Source organism: Grampus griseus (assembly GCF_964374135.1).
Source record: "Grampus griseus genome assembly, chromosome: 9".
Classification (NCBI taxonomy): Eukaryota; Metazoa; Chordata; class Mammalia; order Artiodactyla; family Delphinidae; genus Grampus; species Grampus griseus.
The window spans coordinates 26,307,392-26,329,908 of NC_139003.1; the positions used below are offsets into that span (position 1 = coordinate 26,307,392).

General features: G+C 33.1%; 1 protein-coding gene across 2 annotated transcripts in view; it reads left to right on the top strand.

Annotated features, from left to right (window-relative positions):
• Nucleotides 1-22,265, top strand: part of POT1 (protection of telomeres 1) — a 79,610-nt gene extending 57,345 nt beyond the window's left edge. For both annotated transcript variants that reach the window (XM_082662221.1, XM_082662222.1), the window contains 8 exons: nucleotides 4,191-4,247; nucleotides 6,085-6,241; nucleotides 7,996-8,201; nucleotides 11,329-11,464; nucleotides 15,013-15,101; nucleotides 16,909-17,000; nucleotides 18,553-18,658; nucleotides 20,416-22,265. In XM_082662221.1, coding sequence (XP_082518347.1) covers nucleotides 4,191-4,247; nucleotides 6,085-6,241; nucleotides 7,996-8,201; nucleotides 11,329-11,464; nucleotides 15,013-15,101; nucleotides 16,909-17,000; nucleotides 18,553-18,658; nucleotides 20,416-20,528 — 956 coding nt within the window. In that variant the 3' untranslated portion in view covers nucleotides 20,529-22,265. The remainder of the gene's footprint in view (nucleotides 1-4,190; nucleotides 4,248-6,084; nucleotides 6,242-7,995; nucleotides 8,202-11,328; nucleotides 11,465-15,012; nucleotides 15,102-16,908; nucleotides 17,001-18,552; nucleotides 18,659-20,415) is intronic.
• Nucleotides 22,266-22,517: the final 252 nt, after the last annotated feature.

A 22,517-nucleotide genomic window follows, 5' to 3' on the forward strand; every position in this document is an offset into this window, starting at 1 on the left:
GCCAGTTTAGTTTCTGGTAAGTAAAATGACTTTATCAACATAAATTCTCTTTTTTAATATCTTCCTATCTCTATTTTTTTGTTGTTGTTAAATTCATATTCATTGTAAAGAAACATGCTAAATCTTTATCAGTGTCCTGTGCAAAGGTAAACGTTACTCCTCCCTTACCTGTATAGTTACATTTTCAAATTGCGGTGCTAGGGATTACTTGATTTGTGGTATATGTAATGTTAATGTGTTTATATATGAATTTATTATAAATCTGTATTTATTTCCTAGTAAACTGTTTTGCTCATCAGTTTCTAAAAGGAACAAAGGTTGTTTTTGCTGCTTTATTTCAAATAGCCCAAGTATTTTTTGATCATACATATCTTAGAGTTCCCAGTTTTATTGAGTTAAGTACCTAATTACAAAATGTTAACAAACAATTGGTTGTGTATTTATATTATTGCCTACCTGAACAGGTGACTATTCAAATCTAAATTTTAAAACACTCAATCTGTAAGATTTTTTTCTTTACCATTTCGTGTCAGTATTTGCTTGTACATTCTGACACCTAGAATCTATGTCATGTTTCTATCCCCTATTTTTTTTTTTTACAACCTAACTCCTTCCCTACTATGATCTATGAGTATTTACTCTCTTTCTGTATCAGTAATGATAAGCATTAAAATTAACATGTGTGGCTTGATAGGCACTTAGTCAGTGCCTACAGCCATTATTATTTAATCCTAACAGCACTCCTATGAGGTTGATATTATTCTTCCCTTTTATAGAAAGGAAACTGAGGCTTTGAGTGATGGGAGTCATATAATTTGTCCAGGGTCACTTAGCTATTAACTGATGGCAAAGTCAGTCAGATTCAAATGCAGGCTATTTGATTTTTTTGTACATATTTATTTCTTCATTTTCTCTGCCTTAGAATTATTCATATTTCCTAGCACGCTGGTGATAGCATTTTGGCCTAATCTGTGATTATTTAAGCTGCCATTAGGAGGCCAGTTTACTTCAATTGACAATCATTTGGAGACAGTATTAATTTGTAATTATACTTTTTCAAATCCCTTTTCTCCTTTTAAAAGGTTTTTCTAATCGTTTTTAAATTACAAAAGTAGTACATGTGACAGTATCAAGGTACGTAGCCTTCCCATGCCTTTATGCCCACTCGCTGAGGTAAAGTTAACAGTTTAGTGTGATTTCTTCAACATCAACATGTTTATATGAATATATATACTTCTACATAAACAGATACGAGTTTTCCCTCTATTTAAAAGTTTTACAAAAATGGGACGATACTAGACTAGCTGCTTTATTTAACAGTGTATCACAGACCTCTTTCTGGCGTAATTCATATAGCTCAAACTCATTTTTTAATAGTTACATTATATTTTATATGAATCTAACATTATTAATTAAGCCATTTTCCATTTGATAGACATTCAGGTTGTTTCCAGTTTCTTACTCTTACAAATACTTCTTTAATAAACACCCTTGAACAATTGTACTTTCATGCTTATTGTTTCTCTAAAATAAACTTCTAAAGGTGGGGTTGAAGGATCAAAGAGTAAGCACATCTGTTATTTTCATAAATGATGCCAGATTATATGCCAAAATGTCATAGGATTCATATGCAAATAACAGTGTGGGAGAATGTCCTTTCCTCACACTCTCAGTGGTATTGGCCGTTGACACTATAAGTAATTTTTTGACAATTTGGTAGGTATAAGGTGATATCTTATTTATTTTTTCTGAGTACATGGAAACTTAAAAATCTTATTACGTATATATTGGCCCTTTTTACTCCTCCTTTGAATTGTCTGCTCTTACCCTATACCTGATTTGCTGTCGGATTCTTTATTTTTTGTCTTATCAGTTTTGTGGGAGATTGTTGTATATATTTTGCAATATTTTCTCTATTTTCTTATTATTTAACTTCATGCAGAATGGCAGATATTAAGTAATCAGATTCTTTGAAATTATACTTCGCTCGCTTAAGGTTCTCTTGCCATGGATTCTTATACCATTTATTAGTGATGTTGAGGAAGATGGACAAGTAATACATATGTTTGTATATGATGCCACATACAATAAATTATAAAAATATAACATACTATTATATATAATAGAATGTAGTAAGCTAAAGTAGTTGCAAAATATGGATACTTTTTAAAGTGTTAAATTCTTCATTTTGGAAAGCATTATTAAAACTTATTGCTATGGAAATTGAGTTATTTGTAGTGAGGTGGATGGACCTAGAGTCTATCATACAGAGTGAAATAAGTCAGAAAGAGAAAAACAAATGCCGTATGCTAACACATATATATGGAATCTAAATTTAAAAAAAAAATGGTTCTGAAGAACCTAGGGGCAGGACAGGAAGAAAGACACAGACGTAGAGAATGGACTTGAGGACACGGGGAGGGGGAAGGGTAAGCTGGGACAAAGTGAGAGTGTGGCATGGACTTATATATACTACCAAATGTAAAATAGACAGCTAGTGGGAAGCAGCCGCATAGCACAGGGAGATCAGCTAGGTGCCTTGTGACCACCTAGAGGGGTGGGATAGGGAGGGTGGGAGGGAGATGCAAGAGGGAGGAGATATGGGGATATATGTATATGTATAGCTGATTCACTTTGTTATAAAGCAGAAAGTAACACACCATTGTAAAGCAACTATACTCCAATAAAGATGTTAAAAAAAAAAAGACTTATTGCTATGATCACTACTTTTGCTTTTTTTGTTAAAGTAAAATCATATTTTATGGTATTCATCAAGTCATCCTATTAAGTTTGATAAATATATTATTTTATCCACCTATCCCTTTATTCCCTTCAATGTATTTTTTCAACATAAGAAAAATTTTCGAACACACAGAAAAGTTGAAACAATTGTATAGTCAACACTCATATACCCACCATCCGATTCTCTAGTTAACATGTTATTCTCTTTGCTGTGTCATTTATCTCTTTTTTAATGCATCAATCCAGTTTATTTTTTGATGCATTTCAAAGTACTTTGCAGACATAAGTACATCTCCTAAACACTTCAATGAATGAACATCATTATCTAGAGTTAAATATTTGTTTAGAATTCTCTTTTATTTTTGAGGTAAATTATATTCAATGAAATGGGCAACCTAGATGTATCATTTCATGAGTTTTGGCTAACACATAAACTGCAAAACCTAAGTCCCTCTTAAAATCAAGACCATTACCTTTTTGCAGAAATCTCCCTCGTGCTCTTTCCCAGTCAATCCTCACCCCCATCCCTACCCCAGAAGTCCTGATTTTTTCCACCATAGATTAATTGTGCCTGTTCTAGAACTTCAGATAAATGCAATAACATGTTATGTACTCTTGTACATACTGTTTGTTTTTGAGATTCATCCATGTTGCATATATCAGTGGTTTATTCCTTTTTAATGCTTAGTATTATGGTATGACATAGACATTTTTGAAAATATGAATTTCCAGTTGCAGCACCATTTTTTTTTTAAAGATGGCTTTGGTGTCTTTGTCAAAAATCAAATGAGTATAAATGTGGATTTACTTCTGAGCTTTGTGTTCAGTACTTAGTAGTGTGGTGTGAAGTAAGCATTTTTTTTTCCTCATACTAATTTCCAGTTAGTAAAAAGGGCCAATATATAATTTCCAGTTGTTGCAGAACCATTTTTTGAAAAGCGTTTTGCTTTCCATTTGGATTGCTTTGCTGCCTTTATCAAAAATCAAATGACCATGTAAATGTGGGTGTATTTCTGGACTTTCTATTTAATTCTGATAATATTATTTGTCATTCTTTATGTCAGTACCATATTCTTTTGTTTACTATAGCTTTATAGTAAATCTTGAAGTCATATAGTATAAGTCCTCCAATTTTGTTCTTTTTCAAGATTAGATTCTAGATTCTTTGCCATTTCCACTTAAGTGATAGAATCTGCTTTTCTATAATAAAGCCTATGCAATTTTGATTAGGATTTTATTGAATCTACAGATCTATTGGGAAGAATGTCAGTTCCTAACAATATTGAACCTTCCAATCCATGAACAAATGACATGAATCCATAAACAAATTTCACCATTTGTTTAGATTTTCTTCAGTTTCTCTCAGTAATGTTTTATAGTTTTCAATGCCACATTGAGCTTTTAATGGATTTTAAAACTGTAATTCCTCTTTCTTTTTTTCCTGATAGGCTCTGGATCAGTATCACTATATGAGTTAGAAAGATGTCAACAACTGTCAGCTACAAGTAAGACCATTTTCATTTTTGTATTATGGGCACAAGAGTGAGTATTATGAAGTCTGTCCTTATACTTATCTATCCACGAGGGCAAAAACATATCCGTGTTAATTTTAATCAATTCACACTATGTATTTAGTGGTGTGTCCATAAAGGAGTTCCTTAAAATATGCCCCAAAACTTTAATGTAAGCAATGATAGTTAATCTATCAGATACCCACCTTCTGATACTTCAGCTAAGATTTAAAAAAAAATTAACTATTTCTAAGCACAAGTCTATTAAATAAAATTCTGTAATATACTATTATAAAGATATGAGTTTCTCATTATTGGAGAAAGGACGTATAATTATGAAATGGGCTAGAAGAAAGAAGCTGTGGTATTGTATTAGAATTGGAGGTGTCAGTATGTACTCATGGTTTTAGAGACAGATACAGAAATAGATATATGGGTGTTTGTATATATGTATTCACTCACATATACATTCATACACATGCAGGTGCACGTGTATAAGTATAGGTATGAACATGTGTGCATATGTTCCCGAGCTCTGTTGATGAAAGGGCATAAAAACAAGGACACCCAGTAGCAATGAGTACACCTAGTGCACAGATCTTAGTTTATAAGTAATATCCCCAATCAGGGCTTCTTGGAGAAATAGCAGATTCCAGGGTTGGGACAAGAGAATTATAAGGTGATTCTGGAACATCTTGTTGTGCCAGAAAGTAGAGAATTTCTCAGGTTAATGGTAGCAGATGTCAAATCTCATACAATTTGAGTATCAAAATAAAAATTACTAGTGATGGCATAGAACTGATTGAATAAAGTAGGAATCTATTAGTCCATATGGATAGTAAATAAATGAACAAAACAAATAAATAAATGAGGTTGAATGGAAAACTGTTATTTAAAATAGAATGGCAGCAGATAAATGTAAAGAATAATGAAGTTAGAGAAAAATCACCATTTTTCAATCATGATAGTAATTATTTAGTTGCTAATCGTCAATGGATCTTAAACTAGCAGGATCCTAAATGTTTAATGAAATTGGGATATTTATATTTTATCAAATACTTTCTTATTAGTTATAAAGGGAGAAATAATAAGTTTATAGTGGAGAAACCTGCTGAACACCACCTTAATCATCTGAGCAAAGTTAACATACCCAGGAATGAAAACGCTGATATCATGTGCCTTTTGATGTCATGCAATGAGAAGGCCACAGTATCACTTACACAGTAGTATTCCTACCAAAAATGTGTAATTGGTATCTGATCATGGGAAAAACCAGACACACCCAAATAAATGGCCTCTACTCCTCAAATATATTAGCGTCCTGAAAGACAAAGAAGAGCTGAGGAACCATTCTCTACATTGAAGGACTCCAAAGAGACAGGAAAAATAAATGCTACACATGGTTCAGGATTGGGTCCTAGATCTGAAGATAAAATGCTAAATAAGAGCATTATGGGGATAGTTGGAGAAATTTGAATAATGTCTGTTGATTCCGTGATAATCAGTGTTAAGTGTTCTGATGTTGAAAATTACCTTGTAATATGTTAATGAAATTGCTTGTTCTTGTGAAATACATACTGAAGTACTTAGGGAAAAAGGGACAAAATGTATGGAAGTTACTATCACGTATCTGCAAGGTTTATGTATATATGGAGAGATGGAGATAATGACAGTTGGAGATGATGATAAATGTGGCAAAATGTTACCAAAATTGACAATTAATACAACTTAATTGGATTTGATTGTGTATGTTTGTTTCACGGGGATTCATGCCATGAATATACTTATATCCTTGCAGATTTCTCTAACTTAATTCAAAAATTCTTTATAGTACTTACGGATCATCAGTATTTGGAGAAAACCCCACTGTGTGCTATTTTGAAACAAAAAGCTCCTCAACAATATCGTATCCGAGCAAAATTGAGGTCATATAAGCCCAGAAGACTCTTTCAGTCTGTTAAACTTTATTGTCCTAAGTGTCATTCACTGTAAGTATTTTCCATAACAAAACCAAAGTTTTCATTTCATGAAATTTGTGTATATATGTTTTCTTATGTGTCAGTTTAAGTCCTGACAATGAGTAAATTGTGGTTTTAATGTATTGTATTTTGAAAGAATGGTAATCTTTTTAAGAGAAAACACTAATTCTTAGAAAATAAATCCTTTTGATGTTTCTTAGTAATAGTAAATAAAAGTAGTTGCTGTTTTCAGATCTGAAATTCAATTTAGTAGCTCTGATAAATGCAAACAAATAATAACTGTGAAAAGCTGTATAGCACAGGGAACTCAGTTGGGTTCTCTGTGATGGCCTAGTTGGGTGGGATGGGGCCGAGGGGAGGTCAAAGAGGGAGGGGATGTGTGTATGCGTATGGCTGATTCACTTTGCTGTGCAGCAGAAACTAACACAACTTTGTAAAGCAATTATACTCCAATAAAAAAATAAATAAATAAATATAATAATTTAAAAAAAGAAAATATTTGGGGGGGGGGCTTTCTCATTTGTCACAAAAAAATCTTGAAAGTAAACCATTGTTAGCTAAAATTCTTAAATAGAAAAGATTTCTGGTTAGTTGAAATTCCTAATTAAGTGTTAAGAGAAAGCCTTGTTGGAAATATTCCTGTCCTGCTTAATAACTACCACACAGTGGACATAATTTGAACTTTTGTTGGTGATTAAGGATTTCTCAGTTCCTCAAAAGCTTTATTCTAAACATCAATTATTTTATAAATAAGTAAATAAATTTATAAGACATTAGAATGAATATGTACTTACTAACTCAAGACATATTCTGAAAATTATTTTTAATCCCTCTTTTATGCAATTTGACTGTCTTCCCTCTATATATGTAACATGAACATGTATATACATCTCCATTATATTTATGTGTGTGTACATTGTGTGTGTGCTGTGTACACTAATGTACATATATTTTCCCCTTCACAATCTAAGTATAATACTGTTTGTGGAGATTTTTGATCATCAGATCTCCTTATACAAAACAGGGGACCATCTTCTACCCATTTTGGCTTGAAATGGTAGTTGGAATTAAAATATAAGTACAGATTTTAGATAGTCTTGAAGTATTATCAAATTATAGTTCGTAAGATCCTGTAAAAATCACATAGCTTTGCCAAACAAAACCACCCTCTATGATAATATTTTTAACAAATAGGGAAATCATCTTAGAAATGTTAAGAGGTTTTACCTAAATTTACACAGCTGATTGGTGACAGAACCAAGACAAGGAAATAGACCTTTTGATTCTAGATTATGCGATTTCTACTGTATCATATTTTACCATATGACTTTTGAAAATTATATTCTAGATTAAAAGGAATCAAATGGAATATTGGTTTGCAAAGTAGGTACCCTATGAAAGTGATATTACTTAAGTGGTAAGTGGATATTTAGCTGGAGTGAAGACGGGGCTCCTGCTGGGAAGTTTAGCATTCCTTACAGAGGAGAACAGTTTGGTGCTAGAGATAATGGTGTCACAAAACCAGGCAAGGAAATTGCTGGTGGTTAATGTAATTATGATATGGATCTAATTAGCCATAAAATGTCATCAAATATCTTTCTATTGAATGAGCCATGTAATCTGCAGAGTGTTATCTCCATGTTTTAAAATAAGTAGCTGGTTCATAAGCATATAAACAATTTTTTTATTGGATAGTTTGTTAAATTTGAATTTCCAAGCTTATACCAATTGTTTTTGTATTATTTCTTTGTCAATGATTTTAGGCAAGAAGTTCCACATGAGGGTGATTTGGATATAATTTTGCAAGAGGGTGCAACCAAAACCCCAGATAGCAAACTACAAAATACATCATTATATGATTCAAATATCTGGACCACTAAAGATCAAGGAGAACGAAAAGTAGCTGTTCATTTTGTGAAAAATAATGGTATTCTCCCACTTTCAAATGACTGTCTAATTTTGATAGAAGGTATGATATTTAAGTTGCTGTTCTATTAGAATATAGCTTTTGCTTATGTGTTTCTCTGATTGATTATTGTTAAATATATTTTAGGGGCAACCTGGGACATGTAAAGTCAAAATACTGTTAATTTAAATTTCAAATAATGTAATATATATAGCAACTAGATTCAAATACATACATATACACATATATATGTAAATTTATCTGAATGACATTTTGAAATTACACATTAAACTCAAGTGTTTGCATTTGTCCATCTTGTTGGATTCCTACATGTCATCTTAATGAGACCCAAGGTGACTGCTGAGCTGAATAATAATCAAGAAGCTGCTTGTTATGTATAGTTGCTGTTATCTTGGCCTCTGGATATCACTCTTGTTTCATAAAAATAGAATGAAAGTCATCTATTGATAGTTAAATCAAGTAACGATAACCTGACATATTTTAAGGGAATGAAACTTTGAGTCAAATTTAATTCTGCATTTCTTTTATACTTTTGTCTTATTTTTATCTAATATTTATCTAATAATCCATAATAAAAGGGGACCATCACCTTTAATTTGCATTAGAGAAATCTTTCATTTTGTGAATGAACTGATCTTTCTTACAATGGATTATGATCATTTTTATTCCTGGCATTTTTCTGTTTATAAAAGTAACACATAATCATTTTAGAAAATAATGTATATATGTGAATACACATGTATATAAACATTGATATTATTTTTATGAACATCATTTGTTTTAATACATTTATAGCATACCAGAAACTAATTAATTTAATCATCACAACAATCCTGTGAAGTTGGTACTATTATAAGCTGTTTTTTATACATGAGAAAACTGAACCACAGAGGAGATAAATGTCTTCCCTAGTAGTGGGTGGTGAAACTGAATTGCTTCCAGTTTTTTACATAGCAACTCTGTGATGAACTTTATCTCCCGCCTGAAGTGTATTTGGGCACAAGGAATTAAGTGAATGTTGCCCAATTACTTTCTAGTAAAGTTATCATAATGTGCACATGCTTTAGCAGCATGTGAGATTATCTGTTCACCTACCCTCCTCCTAATATACTAGCTTTAAAAAATTTGGCCATTTTGATGAGTGAGATGTGACATTTTATTCCATTAGCAGTATTTTAATCTGTACCAGGAGATAGATGTAAAAACAGAAGGACAAAGACACAGACACACATACATATGGAGTAAATCTATTTATATGGCCTAAAAATAAAATAAAGCTGTGATCCCATCAAGCTTTATTAGAACTGTCCTTGTAGGGCCAACTCAGAGGATGTCAAGTATGCCTTCGGCTCCTTCTGTGCTTTGCTGCCTCCCACAGAATTCTGTGCTGAAGCCATGTTGGCCTTGACGGTCCAAAGGAAGCTTGAATAAAGAAGTCCCCTTAGTTCCTGATCCTATCTTTAAAATTACCAGTCAACCCTCAAGCTTTCAGTCTCACCTCCTGTCGCAGGTCCCATCCCACCCTCTAGCCATATTGAACTGGTGATAATTCCTAAACCTAGTATATTCCTCTGGGCTTCTTTGCCATTCTGTCACTGTTCTGAGAAATTCTGCTCTAATACGTCTTCAGAAGTAAACTCAATAATTCCCTTTATTCAGCAATTCATATAAAATATTTAACAAACACCTACATGCATCAAGCACTTTTCTGATTTATCAGGCAGATTTGAGTGGTTCTTACTGCATGCTGTATGAACTTCTAGTAGAGCACTTCTTATATTATATTTGTCTTTTATCTGTTTGTAGATTTGTTTATTTATTAGAATGTAAATTCCCCAAGGTCAGAATACATGTTCTTTTAATCTATGTATCTTTAGCACCTAGAGTAGTAAACCTGGCATGTAACTGGCTCTCAGTAAATAGTTATTGAATATATAAGTACATCCAAAGTAGTAACAGTTTACCTTACAGAGCCTTTTAAAAAAGTCAAATGAAAGTGTTTGTGAAAGCACTTTAAAAGGGTTTCATCAAAATGTAAGCTATTTTTATTTTATCATATTTCTGAGTATTGTAACTCTAAGCATAGGCTAAGATCTAACTATAGGATGACACAGCAAACCTGTGGTTTCCAGCTATCACAGAGCTGAGGGAAGAGGTATGGGAGCTGGGCAAGTTAAAATGCCATGAAACTTGCTGTTCTTATAAGATTTATCCACTTTTTTTGAATAAACACTCCTTGGATTGTTGCAAGCCTTTGGTTAATTTCTAGAGTTCTGAAAAAGTTGAATTTGACAATTTTTGCCAGTTGTTTTTGCTATTATGGAGAAGTGTATTTTTGGACGTCCTTACTCTGCTATGCCAGAAATGCTTCCTCCTCACAATTGAATTTTAACATTACAGATTTTACACAAATTTTAGGAAATACTCAGAAGTATTTTTATAAATCATATTCTCTTTCCCTGGAGAGGAGGAATTATCAATCTAAGTGAAAAATACACCAGAAAAGGTACCGGGGGGTTTGAGTAATCAGAGATAATGCTGCCTTTTAATAATTGTGCACCGTTGAGCATACTCTTTCTTCTCAGCCAACATGATGGTTTTAATACCCACCCTGTTGTAGCATTAGGGTAAGTAAGTGTGATGGTTTCCATAGGAAAAATGAATAAACACTCTACAGGAATTCCTATTACATAAACTGTTTGCATCTATATTTAAATTCAGTGTTAAACTGAAAAGATTTATTTCAAACTCAAGACCAAAGTTGTCTAGACATTAGTAGTATATAGCAAATTTAATAATGGGAATCCTGTCATATTTTTACTCTCAACTTCATTCTTTTTAGATCATTTGAACCAAAGTATTCCTGGCATAAAGAGCAATTTGTATAAATTTTAAAAGTTCATATTTCACAAACCTTATATTTTGCTCAAATCTCAGCATTTTTGCTCAGTGTTTGCTTTAATCAATGAATAGGATCCTAAGCTTACAAATTATTATTGTTAACAATAAATGTATAAGTGCATTAAATCTCTTAAATTCATGGTATGTGTTGTCTTTTTCTGTCAATCCCTTTAGTCCTTTACTGTTGATCATGTGTTACTTAATAAGTACCCCAGTTTGCTTACTTTATTTGTACTACTTGAAGGGTTTATTTGTTCTCTTTTAATAGGAGGTACACTTAATGAAATCTGCAAACTCTCAAACAAGTTTCATAGTGTAATTCCTGTGAGATCTGGCCATGAAGACCTGGAAGTCCTTGACCTTTCAGCACCATTCCTTATACAAGGAAAAATACATCACTATGGGTACGTCTTCAATACTGGGAATTTTTAATTCTATTTATTACTTTATTCCACTTGTTGCTATATATTCAGTGGATACTTATTTAGTACCAATTTATAGGTACTAGATTTTTTGGCATATATCTATTCTTTGGATACCATATATATTGAGTGCCTACAGTATGCTAAGTTTAATGCTGTCCCAAAGGCTAATATTCATTTGCTTTCTTTCATAACAATTTAGAGATTAGTTACAGAGAAAGTTCAAAGCTGTATCCTAGTAAAAGTTAAGTGATTGAATTCCAGAATTTTTGTGCCACAAAGTTATAAATGAGTTGCCACTGAGAAACTGGAAGATATCAGAACACATTAGGAGCTACAAACAGATGTCTAGGTTTGGAAGGAGGCAATATAGATAGAATCTCTGTTTCCACTTGATGAAACAAGCACCCTGGAAGTGCTCTGCTTTGAGAAACCTTGGATTATAGAATATTTTCTGCTTTATTGGAAAGTACCAAATTGTTTTTCTAATGATTGTAACATTTTATGGTCCAATCAGCAGTGTGTAAAAATTTGTTTACCCCGGGTTAGCTCTTGGTGTTAGTCTAACTTGTAATTTTGTTAGACTGCTGAGCATCAAATAGTATCTATGTTGTTTTTGTTTGCATTTCCTAGATGACTGGGGAGTTTAAACAAGTCTCATGTTTATTGGCTATTTAGGTTTTCTCTTCTGTGAATTCCATATTCACATTTTTCTATTCAACTACTGGTCTCTGTTTTGGTTCTTGTGTGTGTGTTTAGATGATTGTAAAAATTCTTTCTATATGAGAGATACTAAACATTTGTCAGTTATGTGCATTTCATCAAACTTCTAGTCCTGTACTTTTTAACTCTATGCTTCCTTATGTTTTACAGATTTTTAAAATATTAATATAGTCATATTTGCCAAAATGTTTGACAAGACAAAGTTTTTGCAAAACTTTACTTAGATTTCTGGATCTGATGCTTTTTTAATGGAACAGAAACTAATGCTTCAGTTTCTTACTAGTTACACATCTTTTAAGGATTTCTGTTTCTTCTTGCATCTATTTTATTAATGAAAGTTTTCTAGAGAAGTATTTCATTTATCTTTTAAATTTAAATTTATTGAGATAAAATAATTCATAGTACTTTCTGATGATTTTTAAATCTCCTCTTCATCTGTTCTTGAATCCACTTCATATTATTTGCTCCTTTTTTTCCCTTGGACTTTTTTGCCAAAGCAACTAGCTTTTGTTTTTGTTGATGCTCTCTATTTTTTTTATTATTGTTCTTAACTTTATTTTCTTCCTTTACTTTCTATAGGTTTCCTTGGTATTTCTTTTTTGTAATGTTTTTAATTGAATGTTTACCTCACTTAATTCATTATTTTTAATATGTTTTTAAATATTTGTATTTAAGTCTGTAATATACCTCCTGAGAAAATAGCCATAGCTTTAACCGAAGATTTGATATGTAGTGTTTTTCTTGTCACTTCTCAATGTTTCGCAATTCCTATTATGATTTCTTTGGCCCATGAATTATTTCACTGTGTATTTTAAATTTTTCCACACACTCATTTTAGGTGCTATGTTTTTGTTTGTATTTTAGTTAGATTACTTTTTAACCAAGTAGCGTGTTGCATTTCATAATGATTCTTTGAGATTTGTTTAGTTTTGCTTTATCCTAGCATGTGTTTCTTCATAATTTGTACATATTACATAGATTTTACAAAGAATGTGTATTCTTTAACAGTTGTGTTTAGTGTTTAATAGTGTTTAGTTATGTCCATTAGACAAGCTTGTTAATCGTATCCAAAACTTATCTTTCCTTTGTAACTTTATCTGTCTAATCACTTCTTAGAGACTGTGCTTAACGTTCTCTGTGATTGTAGGTTTGTGACCTATTATTCTGTCAATGTGTGCTTTATATGTTTTGAGTCCTTTCTGCTTGCTCACTCAGGTTCGGTATTTCATCTTCTGGTGAATTCATTGTACTGTATATCCTTATATAATGACTTCATCTTTAATCGTGATTTTTTGCTGTAAGGTTTATTTTTTTCTCGTTTTCTTATTACTATATCAGAGTTTTTTTGGTTGGTAATTGCATGGTGTATCTTATTCTCATCCCATTGCTTTTATGTTTCTTTGTTGTTATATTTTAGTAGGTCTCATAAATAAATACTTATCAGTAGGTTTTAGTTGTTTTTTAATAGATGAGTTTAAAATACGTTAACTACTGAAACATTTAGGTTTTATTTCTATACTGTATTTCTTGTTGTTTTCCACTTATCATACTATTATTGTTTCTCTTCCCACCCCTTTTTTTGTTATTACTTTATTTTTTTTTCCAGTCTTCTATTGGATTAATTTATAAAAATGTTCTCATTTTTCTCCTTTTTCCTCTTTTATTACTTCGGAAGTAATGAATTCTCTAATTTATGCTTATTACTCTTAATTTTTAATTTGTATACTTGCTTTATCAATGTCTAACGTTTAATATCACAGCCTTTTTTTTTTTAAGAAACTAATACTCGTCATTCAATTACCTTTTTCTGTTAAAGAAAAAACTTCTATGTATTTAAAGAATGGAAGGGGATAACATTTAATATAGTTACCCTCTGTTTTCCCCCAGATTGCAAATGAAAAGGAATCTGCATGAACTTTTTTTTTTTTTTTTTTTTGCGGTACGCGGGCCTCTCACTGTTGTGGCCTCTCCCGTTGCGGAGCACAGGCTCCGGACGCGCAGGCTCAGCGGCCATGGCTCACGGGCCCAGCTGCTCCGCGGCATGTGGGATCTTCCCAGACCGGGGCACGAACCCGTGTCCCCTGCATCGGCAGGCGGACTCTCAACCACTGCGCCACCAGGGAAGCCCTGCATGAACTTTTTGAATGTTGATTTTTATATTTTTATCCAGGCATATTTTCTCATCAACATCTCCTAAACATTATTACATATAGTAAAAACTAAATTGCTTATACTTAAAATGTTTGTAAGTAAAGCAAAATACCTATACTAGATAATATGCAATTTTAGTGTATTATGTAATTTTAGATTGATTTGTATACAAAGGATAACTATAGTACTAGGCATCATAAACTGTGATCCTCTAAATATGTGCTAGTACTGACTTCCTTAGAATAATTTTCTCCTGTTGCTATATTTATAAAATTAAGACCTTGGCTATTGCATATTGTGCACAGAGCCATAAAATGAAAGAGTCCTTAGAGTTTGTCTCTTTAGACTTTTTGTTTTACCAGATAAGGAAATTAGCCAAATTAATTAACAATCTGCACCTGGAACCTCTCTCATTGTCAACTTAGAGTTGTTTATTCTGAACTGTACTATCTTTTTAGATTGCTTCTATTGTAAGAAGCTTATTTTTTTTAGTAATTCTGTTTGTAATATGCACATTACAATACAGGAAGTGCAGTGCTCTTTTGTTTAATAATATACTTTTTAAACTGCATGCTTGAATGACAGAAATGTTATAATAATTAAATGAGTTGTAATAATTACTTATAATAAATCATTTTTTTCTTTTATTAATTTAGATGTAAACAGTGTTCTAGTTTGAGACCAATACAGAATCTGAATTCCCTGGTTGATAAAACATCATGGATTCCTTCTTCTGTGGCAGAAGGTAAGCTAAGTTTCTGTGTCCTGTCATTGTAACTGTCTTTGTATAACGTGATCTCACTGAGAATATTTCAGTATTTGTGGATATTGTAAAACCAGAGCAAAGGCTGAACTAAAGTTTAATTGTCCTTAAGTATAACCATTCACAGTGGTCATAATAAAAGTATAAATGTTTAAAATAATTGAAAACTTACTTTCAAGCATCTGCCAATGTTTTTCAGTTATTACATTTTAATAATTTAGTAATCATAAATACAACTTGTGAATAATCTCTCCAGTTTATAGTATCTTGGGATTGAAAAGAGTTGTAGAGATAGCTATTACAACTTTTTACCCAATACAAGTCTTTAGCTGGAGCAACAAGAATCTTTTTATATCACGTTATTAACTGTGGTCATCCAGCCTTGGCTTAAAACTCTTCAGTGACTGGGGACTCCTTACATTGCAAGGTAACATATCTTACTTTTTAGGTGCAGTACTTAACAGTGAGGCAAAATCTGCTTACCTGTAATTTTAACATGGGCCACATTCGGTGTACTAGAATTAAAGTACATCTGTTCCCTCTTCTATAAAGTCAACAAACTGTACATTTGAAGATAATCTGTCAAGTTTTCATTGAGTCTTTATTTCTCCAAGCAGGTACCCTCACTTCCTTTGGTACTTTCCCACATTCCTTACTATTTTATTTCTCCTCTTCAGTAAACATTCCATTTTACTAATGCTCTTCTCAAAGTTTGGTCCTCAAAGCTAGAAATAGAGTTGCAGGTGTTGGCCAATTCAGAATATGAAGAAAACCTTTATTTACCTAAGACTGGATACTGCTCCTACTTGCCTGAAAATTTTATTCTGTAGATATTTATTTGTATACTTGGTTTTGTTTCCTTTCTCTTTTAATCCAGCTATATAATACTGCTAACTCATATTTTGTTTGTGGTCCAGTGAAATTCCAGGTTACTTTTGCATGAGCTTCTTACTATGTGCTTCAGGCTTGGTCTCCTCATCCTGTACTAAATGTAGTTTTTTGTTTGCTTATATGGTCCCTCGGGGTAGGTTTTATGTTCATCCTTCTTGGTTTTAGCTCACAGTTTATGCCTATCGAGAACTTCTAAATCTTAAAAATCAATTCCTCTGTATTAGCAATTTCTCTCATGTCTGTATGCCCTAATTTATTTGTTTTAGTTGCTCCCTTTATTACTGAATATGGATTCCACAAATGGAAGACAATATTCCATTATATAAGCATATTGAATGTCTTCCATTTCCAGACACAAAAGTAAGATGTTCATTTTAACCTGTAAATTTTCCTGATTTAGCATCTCTTTAATTTCTTCCTTTTTCCTCATCTTACCAAATTATGAAATCTCAGATTCTCACATCATTCAACCAGATGATATCTCTTAAAAAATAATCGATCCCTATGCTTAAAATACAAAGGAGAGAGACATGTTAAAAAAATCCTAACTATCGAACTGTATGCTTTTCTGAATTGCCTTTCATGAATTGGTTTTTATGTTTTTTATCAAGATCAACTCATTTTAAAGATAATGCTGTATTGATATTTAATTTAAAAAAGATACTATTGCTCATGAGTCATTATCCCTATACAGGTGTAGTGTAATGTTCCAAAATTACCCTTCTAAAATTAGCTTAATATATTGGTATTAGAGAACAGAAAGGGATAAGTTTTTTTAATCTCTTGAGTTATTTTAGTAAACAAGACTAACAGGTATCTAATATCATAAAACAATTTTTTCTTTACTTTGATTAAGGCATAGGAGATTCATATGGTTTCAACTTTTTTCCTTCATTAGTACTGGGTATTGTACCTCTCCAACATGTGTTTGTGATGACATTTACTCTTGACGATGGAACAGGAGTACTGGAAGCTTACCTCATGGATTCTGTAAGTAATAGAGGTAGTGAAGATACTTCTAATTAAAAAATAGTACTTTTTAAAATTTTAATATATTTATTCATGCATACTTTGTTACTGAGGAGATTTAAGGCAACTCTGAAAAATAAATAAAAGACAAGCACATAAATCTTAAATTGTCTATGTATTTATCTCTCTTTTGATTTGACACTGTAAATCTTAATATGTGAATAATGAAAAATTGAGGAAGTTCTATTCCAGGAGCCAAAGGCAGAGGTATGGCCACCCCCTCAGGCATTATCTATTAGCATTTCACTGGGCTTTTTAAGCCTCCACATTTCGTATTAGAGAGAATGAAATTACTCTGTTAGGGAGATAGTTATGTGTGAAGCTAGGTAGCTGTCCACAAGACCACCTTCATTTCTGACAGTACCATGTTTGGAGGTTCCCAAGACCACTCTTACTTCTGGCACCAGTTGAAATTTCAGAGGTCCCCAAGAGCACCCTTAGTTTTGATAATTCGCTAGAAGGACTCACAGAACTTATTGAAAGCTATTATGCTCACTGTTAACAATTTATTACAGCTAAAGGATATAGGTTAAAATCCTCAAGGGAAGAGGTGCATAGGGCAGAGTCCGGGAAAGTTTCTAACATGGAGCTTCCGTTTGTTCTCTTCCCATGGAGTAGTGGACAGTGTTACTTTCCTGGAAATGATATGTAACAGTACACATGAGGTATTGCCAACCAGGGAAGTGCAACTGAGCCTTAGTGTCCAGAGTTTTTTTTGGAGCTTCATCATGTAGTCATGGTTGGCTGCCCATGTGACTGATCTCAATCTTCAGCCCCTCCAGTGGTCAAGTTAAAACCACATGCTCCAAACTCCCCACCCTAAATCACAATGTTAGAGTGACCCAGGGTCTCCAGGCAAAAAAGAATACTCCTATGAGGCATGACATTCCAAGGGCTTAGATTGCCTCTCAGAAACCGAGGGCAAAGGCCAATGAGGTTAAATTTTTTACTACACACATTGGGAAAAATCTGGGTTAAGGTTGAGGACAGTTTTTCTCCTGCCTAAATAAATTATGTATCCATTTATTAAATAAGTATTTAATGAGCACTTACTGTATGCCAAGTGCTACTCTTTGTGATGGGGATATAGCAATGAGTGAAACAAGCAAACTCCTTTCCCTCCTGGAACTTATAAATAGGAGAGGAGAAAAAAAAATTAAATAAATATATACTATATATTAAACTCTTTTAAACTTAACACTTAGACATTGTAGGTGCTCAATACATATGCTATCAAGAGAATAGTAAGCCTCACTGTATTCTAATCATTCTTATCATTAAGTCAGAGTGGTTTAACTTGATTTTATATATACGTATCATAGCTGTTTTTAGATTAAAGTAGTAAATCAGATTTTAGAGTTTAGACTAGCACTCTAGTTTATGAATTCTACGATACTGATATGGTGAAATAGTCGAGATTATTTTAATTAGATAATATTCAAATAATTTTGTTTGATTATAGCTTCTGAAGAAGATAAAGATCATTTCCTTGTTTCTTCATATTTTTCTTAAGGAAAAATTTTTCCAGATTCCAGCATCAGAAGTCCTAATCAAAGATGGCCTTCAGCAAATTATGGATATGATCATGGATATGTTTTGTCCTCCAGGATTAAAAATTGGTAGGCAGTAATATTTAACAATCCATTCATTCTTTTCCTTGAAATAATACCTAGCATATGGCTAAGCTATGGACTTTTAGAGGTATTAAAAACTTTGAAATCTGAATCCAAATAAATTACTAAGTGATTGTTTATACTGTATGATCTACCTACTGATGAAGATAGTGGCAGGGATAAAATAGGTATGAATCATAATTCCTGAAATGAAAAAAGTTTTTTAAAATAGTTTGAAATATTGATATAACAAGGGGGAGGCAATTTTGATCACAAGCACATTTGATATGATGCTTATGCATACAAACAGTTGAAATTAAACCAACAGGGATGAAATTTTGACAGGAAACATTTCCTATAACAAACTCATTTAGCCTGTTTAATTCATTGATAAATTGTCTATTCAATATTAACTAGTTTCAGAATTTACAAGTTTTTATTTTACTGAATATTTTTGTCAGCTTTAGTTGTTTTCTGTGTAACATTTGATTCATCAACCAGTCTTCAGGTCAAATTGTATTGATTACACCTACTGCCACTGATTTTTCCTTTTGTGGCCATTATTTCTCTTTGCATTGAAACTTGCAGATCTAAGTCATTTTAAGATAACTTGACTTCTAACAATTTTTCATCAGTAACAAATTTTACCACCTGCAGATCTAACTGTTGTCAGTTTAACGTTTATAGGTTATTTTAAGTCAGGTTTTATTTTCCCCTGGTCAGTGTTTGCATTTTATAACAATTCCAAAAAGATAGTTTTTGTACATCCATAACTAAGTCTAACTTACATACTTTTATATGATGTCAGCTTTTATTTTTGTTGGCTGCTTGGATTCTTTTGGATAAATTTCTACAAATAAAACTGCCATATCGGGGCTTCCCTGGTGGCGCAGTGGTTGAGAGTCCGCCTGCCGATGCAGGGAACACGAGTTCGTGCCCTGGTCCGGGAGGATCCCACATGCCGCGGAGCGGCTGGGCCCGTGAGCCATGGCCGCTGAGCCTGTGTGTCCGGAGCCTGTGCTCCGCAGCGGGAGAGGCTACAACAGTGAGAGGCCCGCGTATCGCAAAAAAAAAAAAAAAACTGCCATATGAAAAAGCATAGGCCTGATAGGCTTTTGCTACATACGGCCAGATTGCTTTTCAAGAGCATTTTACCTGTTTATGGTTCTACCAGCAGTGTAGGAGAGTGCCTGTCTTGCTTGACCCTTGCCAATAGTGAGGACTATATTAAATGTCTTTCAAATTCAAACTTCAAGAAATGTTAACAGACTGTTCGAGAAGTTATAAACAGATTTACTGTGGTCGTGACCAAAGCTTGGCTGCCAACATTGCCTGGACACAACACCTGGTACCTGACGGGAATTTCAACTAGACAGATATAAGGGCGACCTGGTTTCTTTGCAGTCAAGAAAAACAAAACGGGCAGATCAGTAAGTGATAAGCAGAAAAAAAAGAATAAAAGTTGGGAATGACGTAGATTACTACCTTTGCTATCAAATATTTTGAAAAACCCCACATTTAATGACTTTTTCCTGTTGTTGGGGAAAAATTCAAATTAGTCAGAATTGCTACAAAACAATAACATGAATCCAGTGTGTATTTGGAAGAGCAGATAATGGTAAATGTGGTGAGTGTATTTATTTACTTTCCAAGCTAAATTAAATATGTTGATTTTACTAGCTAAGCATTATGCTTAGATACATATTTCAGAGTTATCTGTTTAGTTTTGATGGTTAAATAGCATTTCTTTTTTTGATTTGTAGATGCATATCCATGGTTGGAATGCTTCATCAAGTCATATAATGTCACAAGTGGAGCGGAGCAGCAAATTTGCTATCAGATTTTTGACACCACAGTTGCAGAAGATCTTATCTAATTTTGACATTCAACTTACCATAGGTAAAATGCTATAATTTTGGAAGACATTACTATTTTCTATGCGATTGCTATAAAAGACATAAGAGATTTTAGCTCTGTAGTTTTCCATTTTAACCAGTATTTAAAAATTTTTTGACAGATAGGCATTGTGTTATCCTAATGCCCTCTTATAAGTTAAAAATGTTCCTGTTGCTCAAAATATTCAGTATGATGGCTGTGAGGGATATAAAAGAGAAACATTGAATAAATAAGGACTGTGTTTTCATTTACTCTTTACTCTCCTCCTTTCGGAGAAGCTATTTTGTTACCCTACCCTAGAAGTCACTCTCCCTATTGGTTTTTCCATGTATCAGCCACTGATTTCTCCGCCATCCATCATGCCTTGTTGAGCTGCTTTTTCTGCCCTGATTTTTATATCAGCAATTTGGATGATTTTAGCATGTATATGGGATTAGGAAATGTCCTTACCTTAAATCTTCCACTCTTACTGAGCACAAGGATTTGATCTGTTTTGTTTTCATGCAAAGGGATCTGCTTGAACAAGTACTCTTGAAGAAGTGCTTGTCTGAGTGAGCTACAGTGTGCTTGAAAAGAGTGATTTGCTTTAAGTGGAAGTAGCAGAATTGCTTTCTTTGGGTGCTGACTTTGACCAATTGAGGATAAATCCATTTTTTCAGACCTGAATTATGTGCTTTGATTGCTTGTTTCTCTACATGATATTAGAAGTTATTCCATTCCTCCTCAACCTAATCAAGTGGTCAGATCTGCAATGTTAGTGACTTAGGTATGTTACCCTTTTTGTTAGGGTCTTATGTAAAATATACTTAAATTTCAGGTTGAACATTGAATGAGAAATTAACTCAGTATGATAGTCTGCTTTTTACCTGATGATATTTGTCAAATTTAACATCATGAATATTCAGTTTTATACAAATGCTTCTGTATATTTATATATATGTAAAGATTTATGTATGTTATTTCCTGAAGACTGAGAGATACAGATCTGCCTAGTTCAATATTAGTGAAGAATAAATAAATGTACACATTTCAACTGTTTCGTTTATTTGCCCTATGTTGAGCTGAGGCATGATTTGAGGTGAAGAATCAAAGCAAGTGTGTCAATATAGCAGATATTTAGGACTGTCTACACACCAGGTACAATACTAAGTAAGCGCTTAACATGTATTTTAGTTTCAAAACAACCCATCATCCTGATAAGAAAACTAAGGTTTCACTGATAAGCTGACTTGACCAAATGCATACAATTATTAAATGCCAGTCAGCACTTGAATTCAGGTAGTCTCTGCTCAGGGGCTGCACTGTTAGCCACTTCAGGCCTCTGGAGCAAAAGCTGGTACGGGGTTTTCTGCAAGTGAATTCTCCCTTAAATATCTGAAGTAATATCACAGATAGAACCAAAAGGCTTTTCACACCTTACTGGCCAAAAGGATTGAATATCTGATTTTCCCTGCTCACAATAATTCTAAATTCGAATTCCTGAGTATATTAGCGCATCTCCAGACCTAACTACCCATCTGCCCCATCGCTGAATTATCAGCTTGTTCAAGACAATGAAAGAGACTGATGCTGCTGTTTTGGAGATGTACACTCTTGGTTCAAAACATATTCAAGGAAAAACTTTTAAGAAATGTTTTAAGAAAATTTTGGTATTGGTGGTATGCTAGGGACACAAAAGTGAGAGAGGCATTTTCACTTCCTTCGGGAAGCACCCAGTCTAGGAGAGTAAGGGTCAGAGGTGCAGGGAGTGCCACACGTGTCAGCCTGTGCTGTCTGCCAGTTAATAAAGTAAAACTATGAATTTTCACGATTTCTCTTTACCTTGTGTTTTGTTTAGTAAACCCCTACATTGTCATCATTTTTGTTTTTAACTTTTCAGTTTTGAACAAGAAGCGTTTGTCAGCCCCTAGTGTTTATCCAGTGGTGATATATGTGCCTTACCCTAATCGGGAACCCAAGTGTAAGGGGA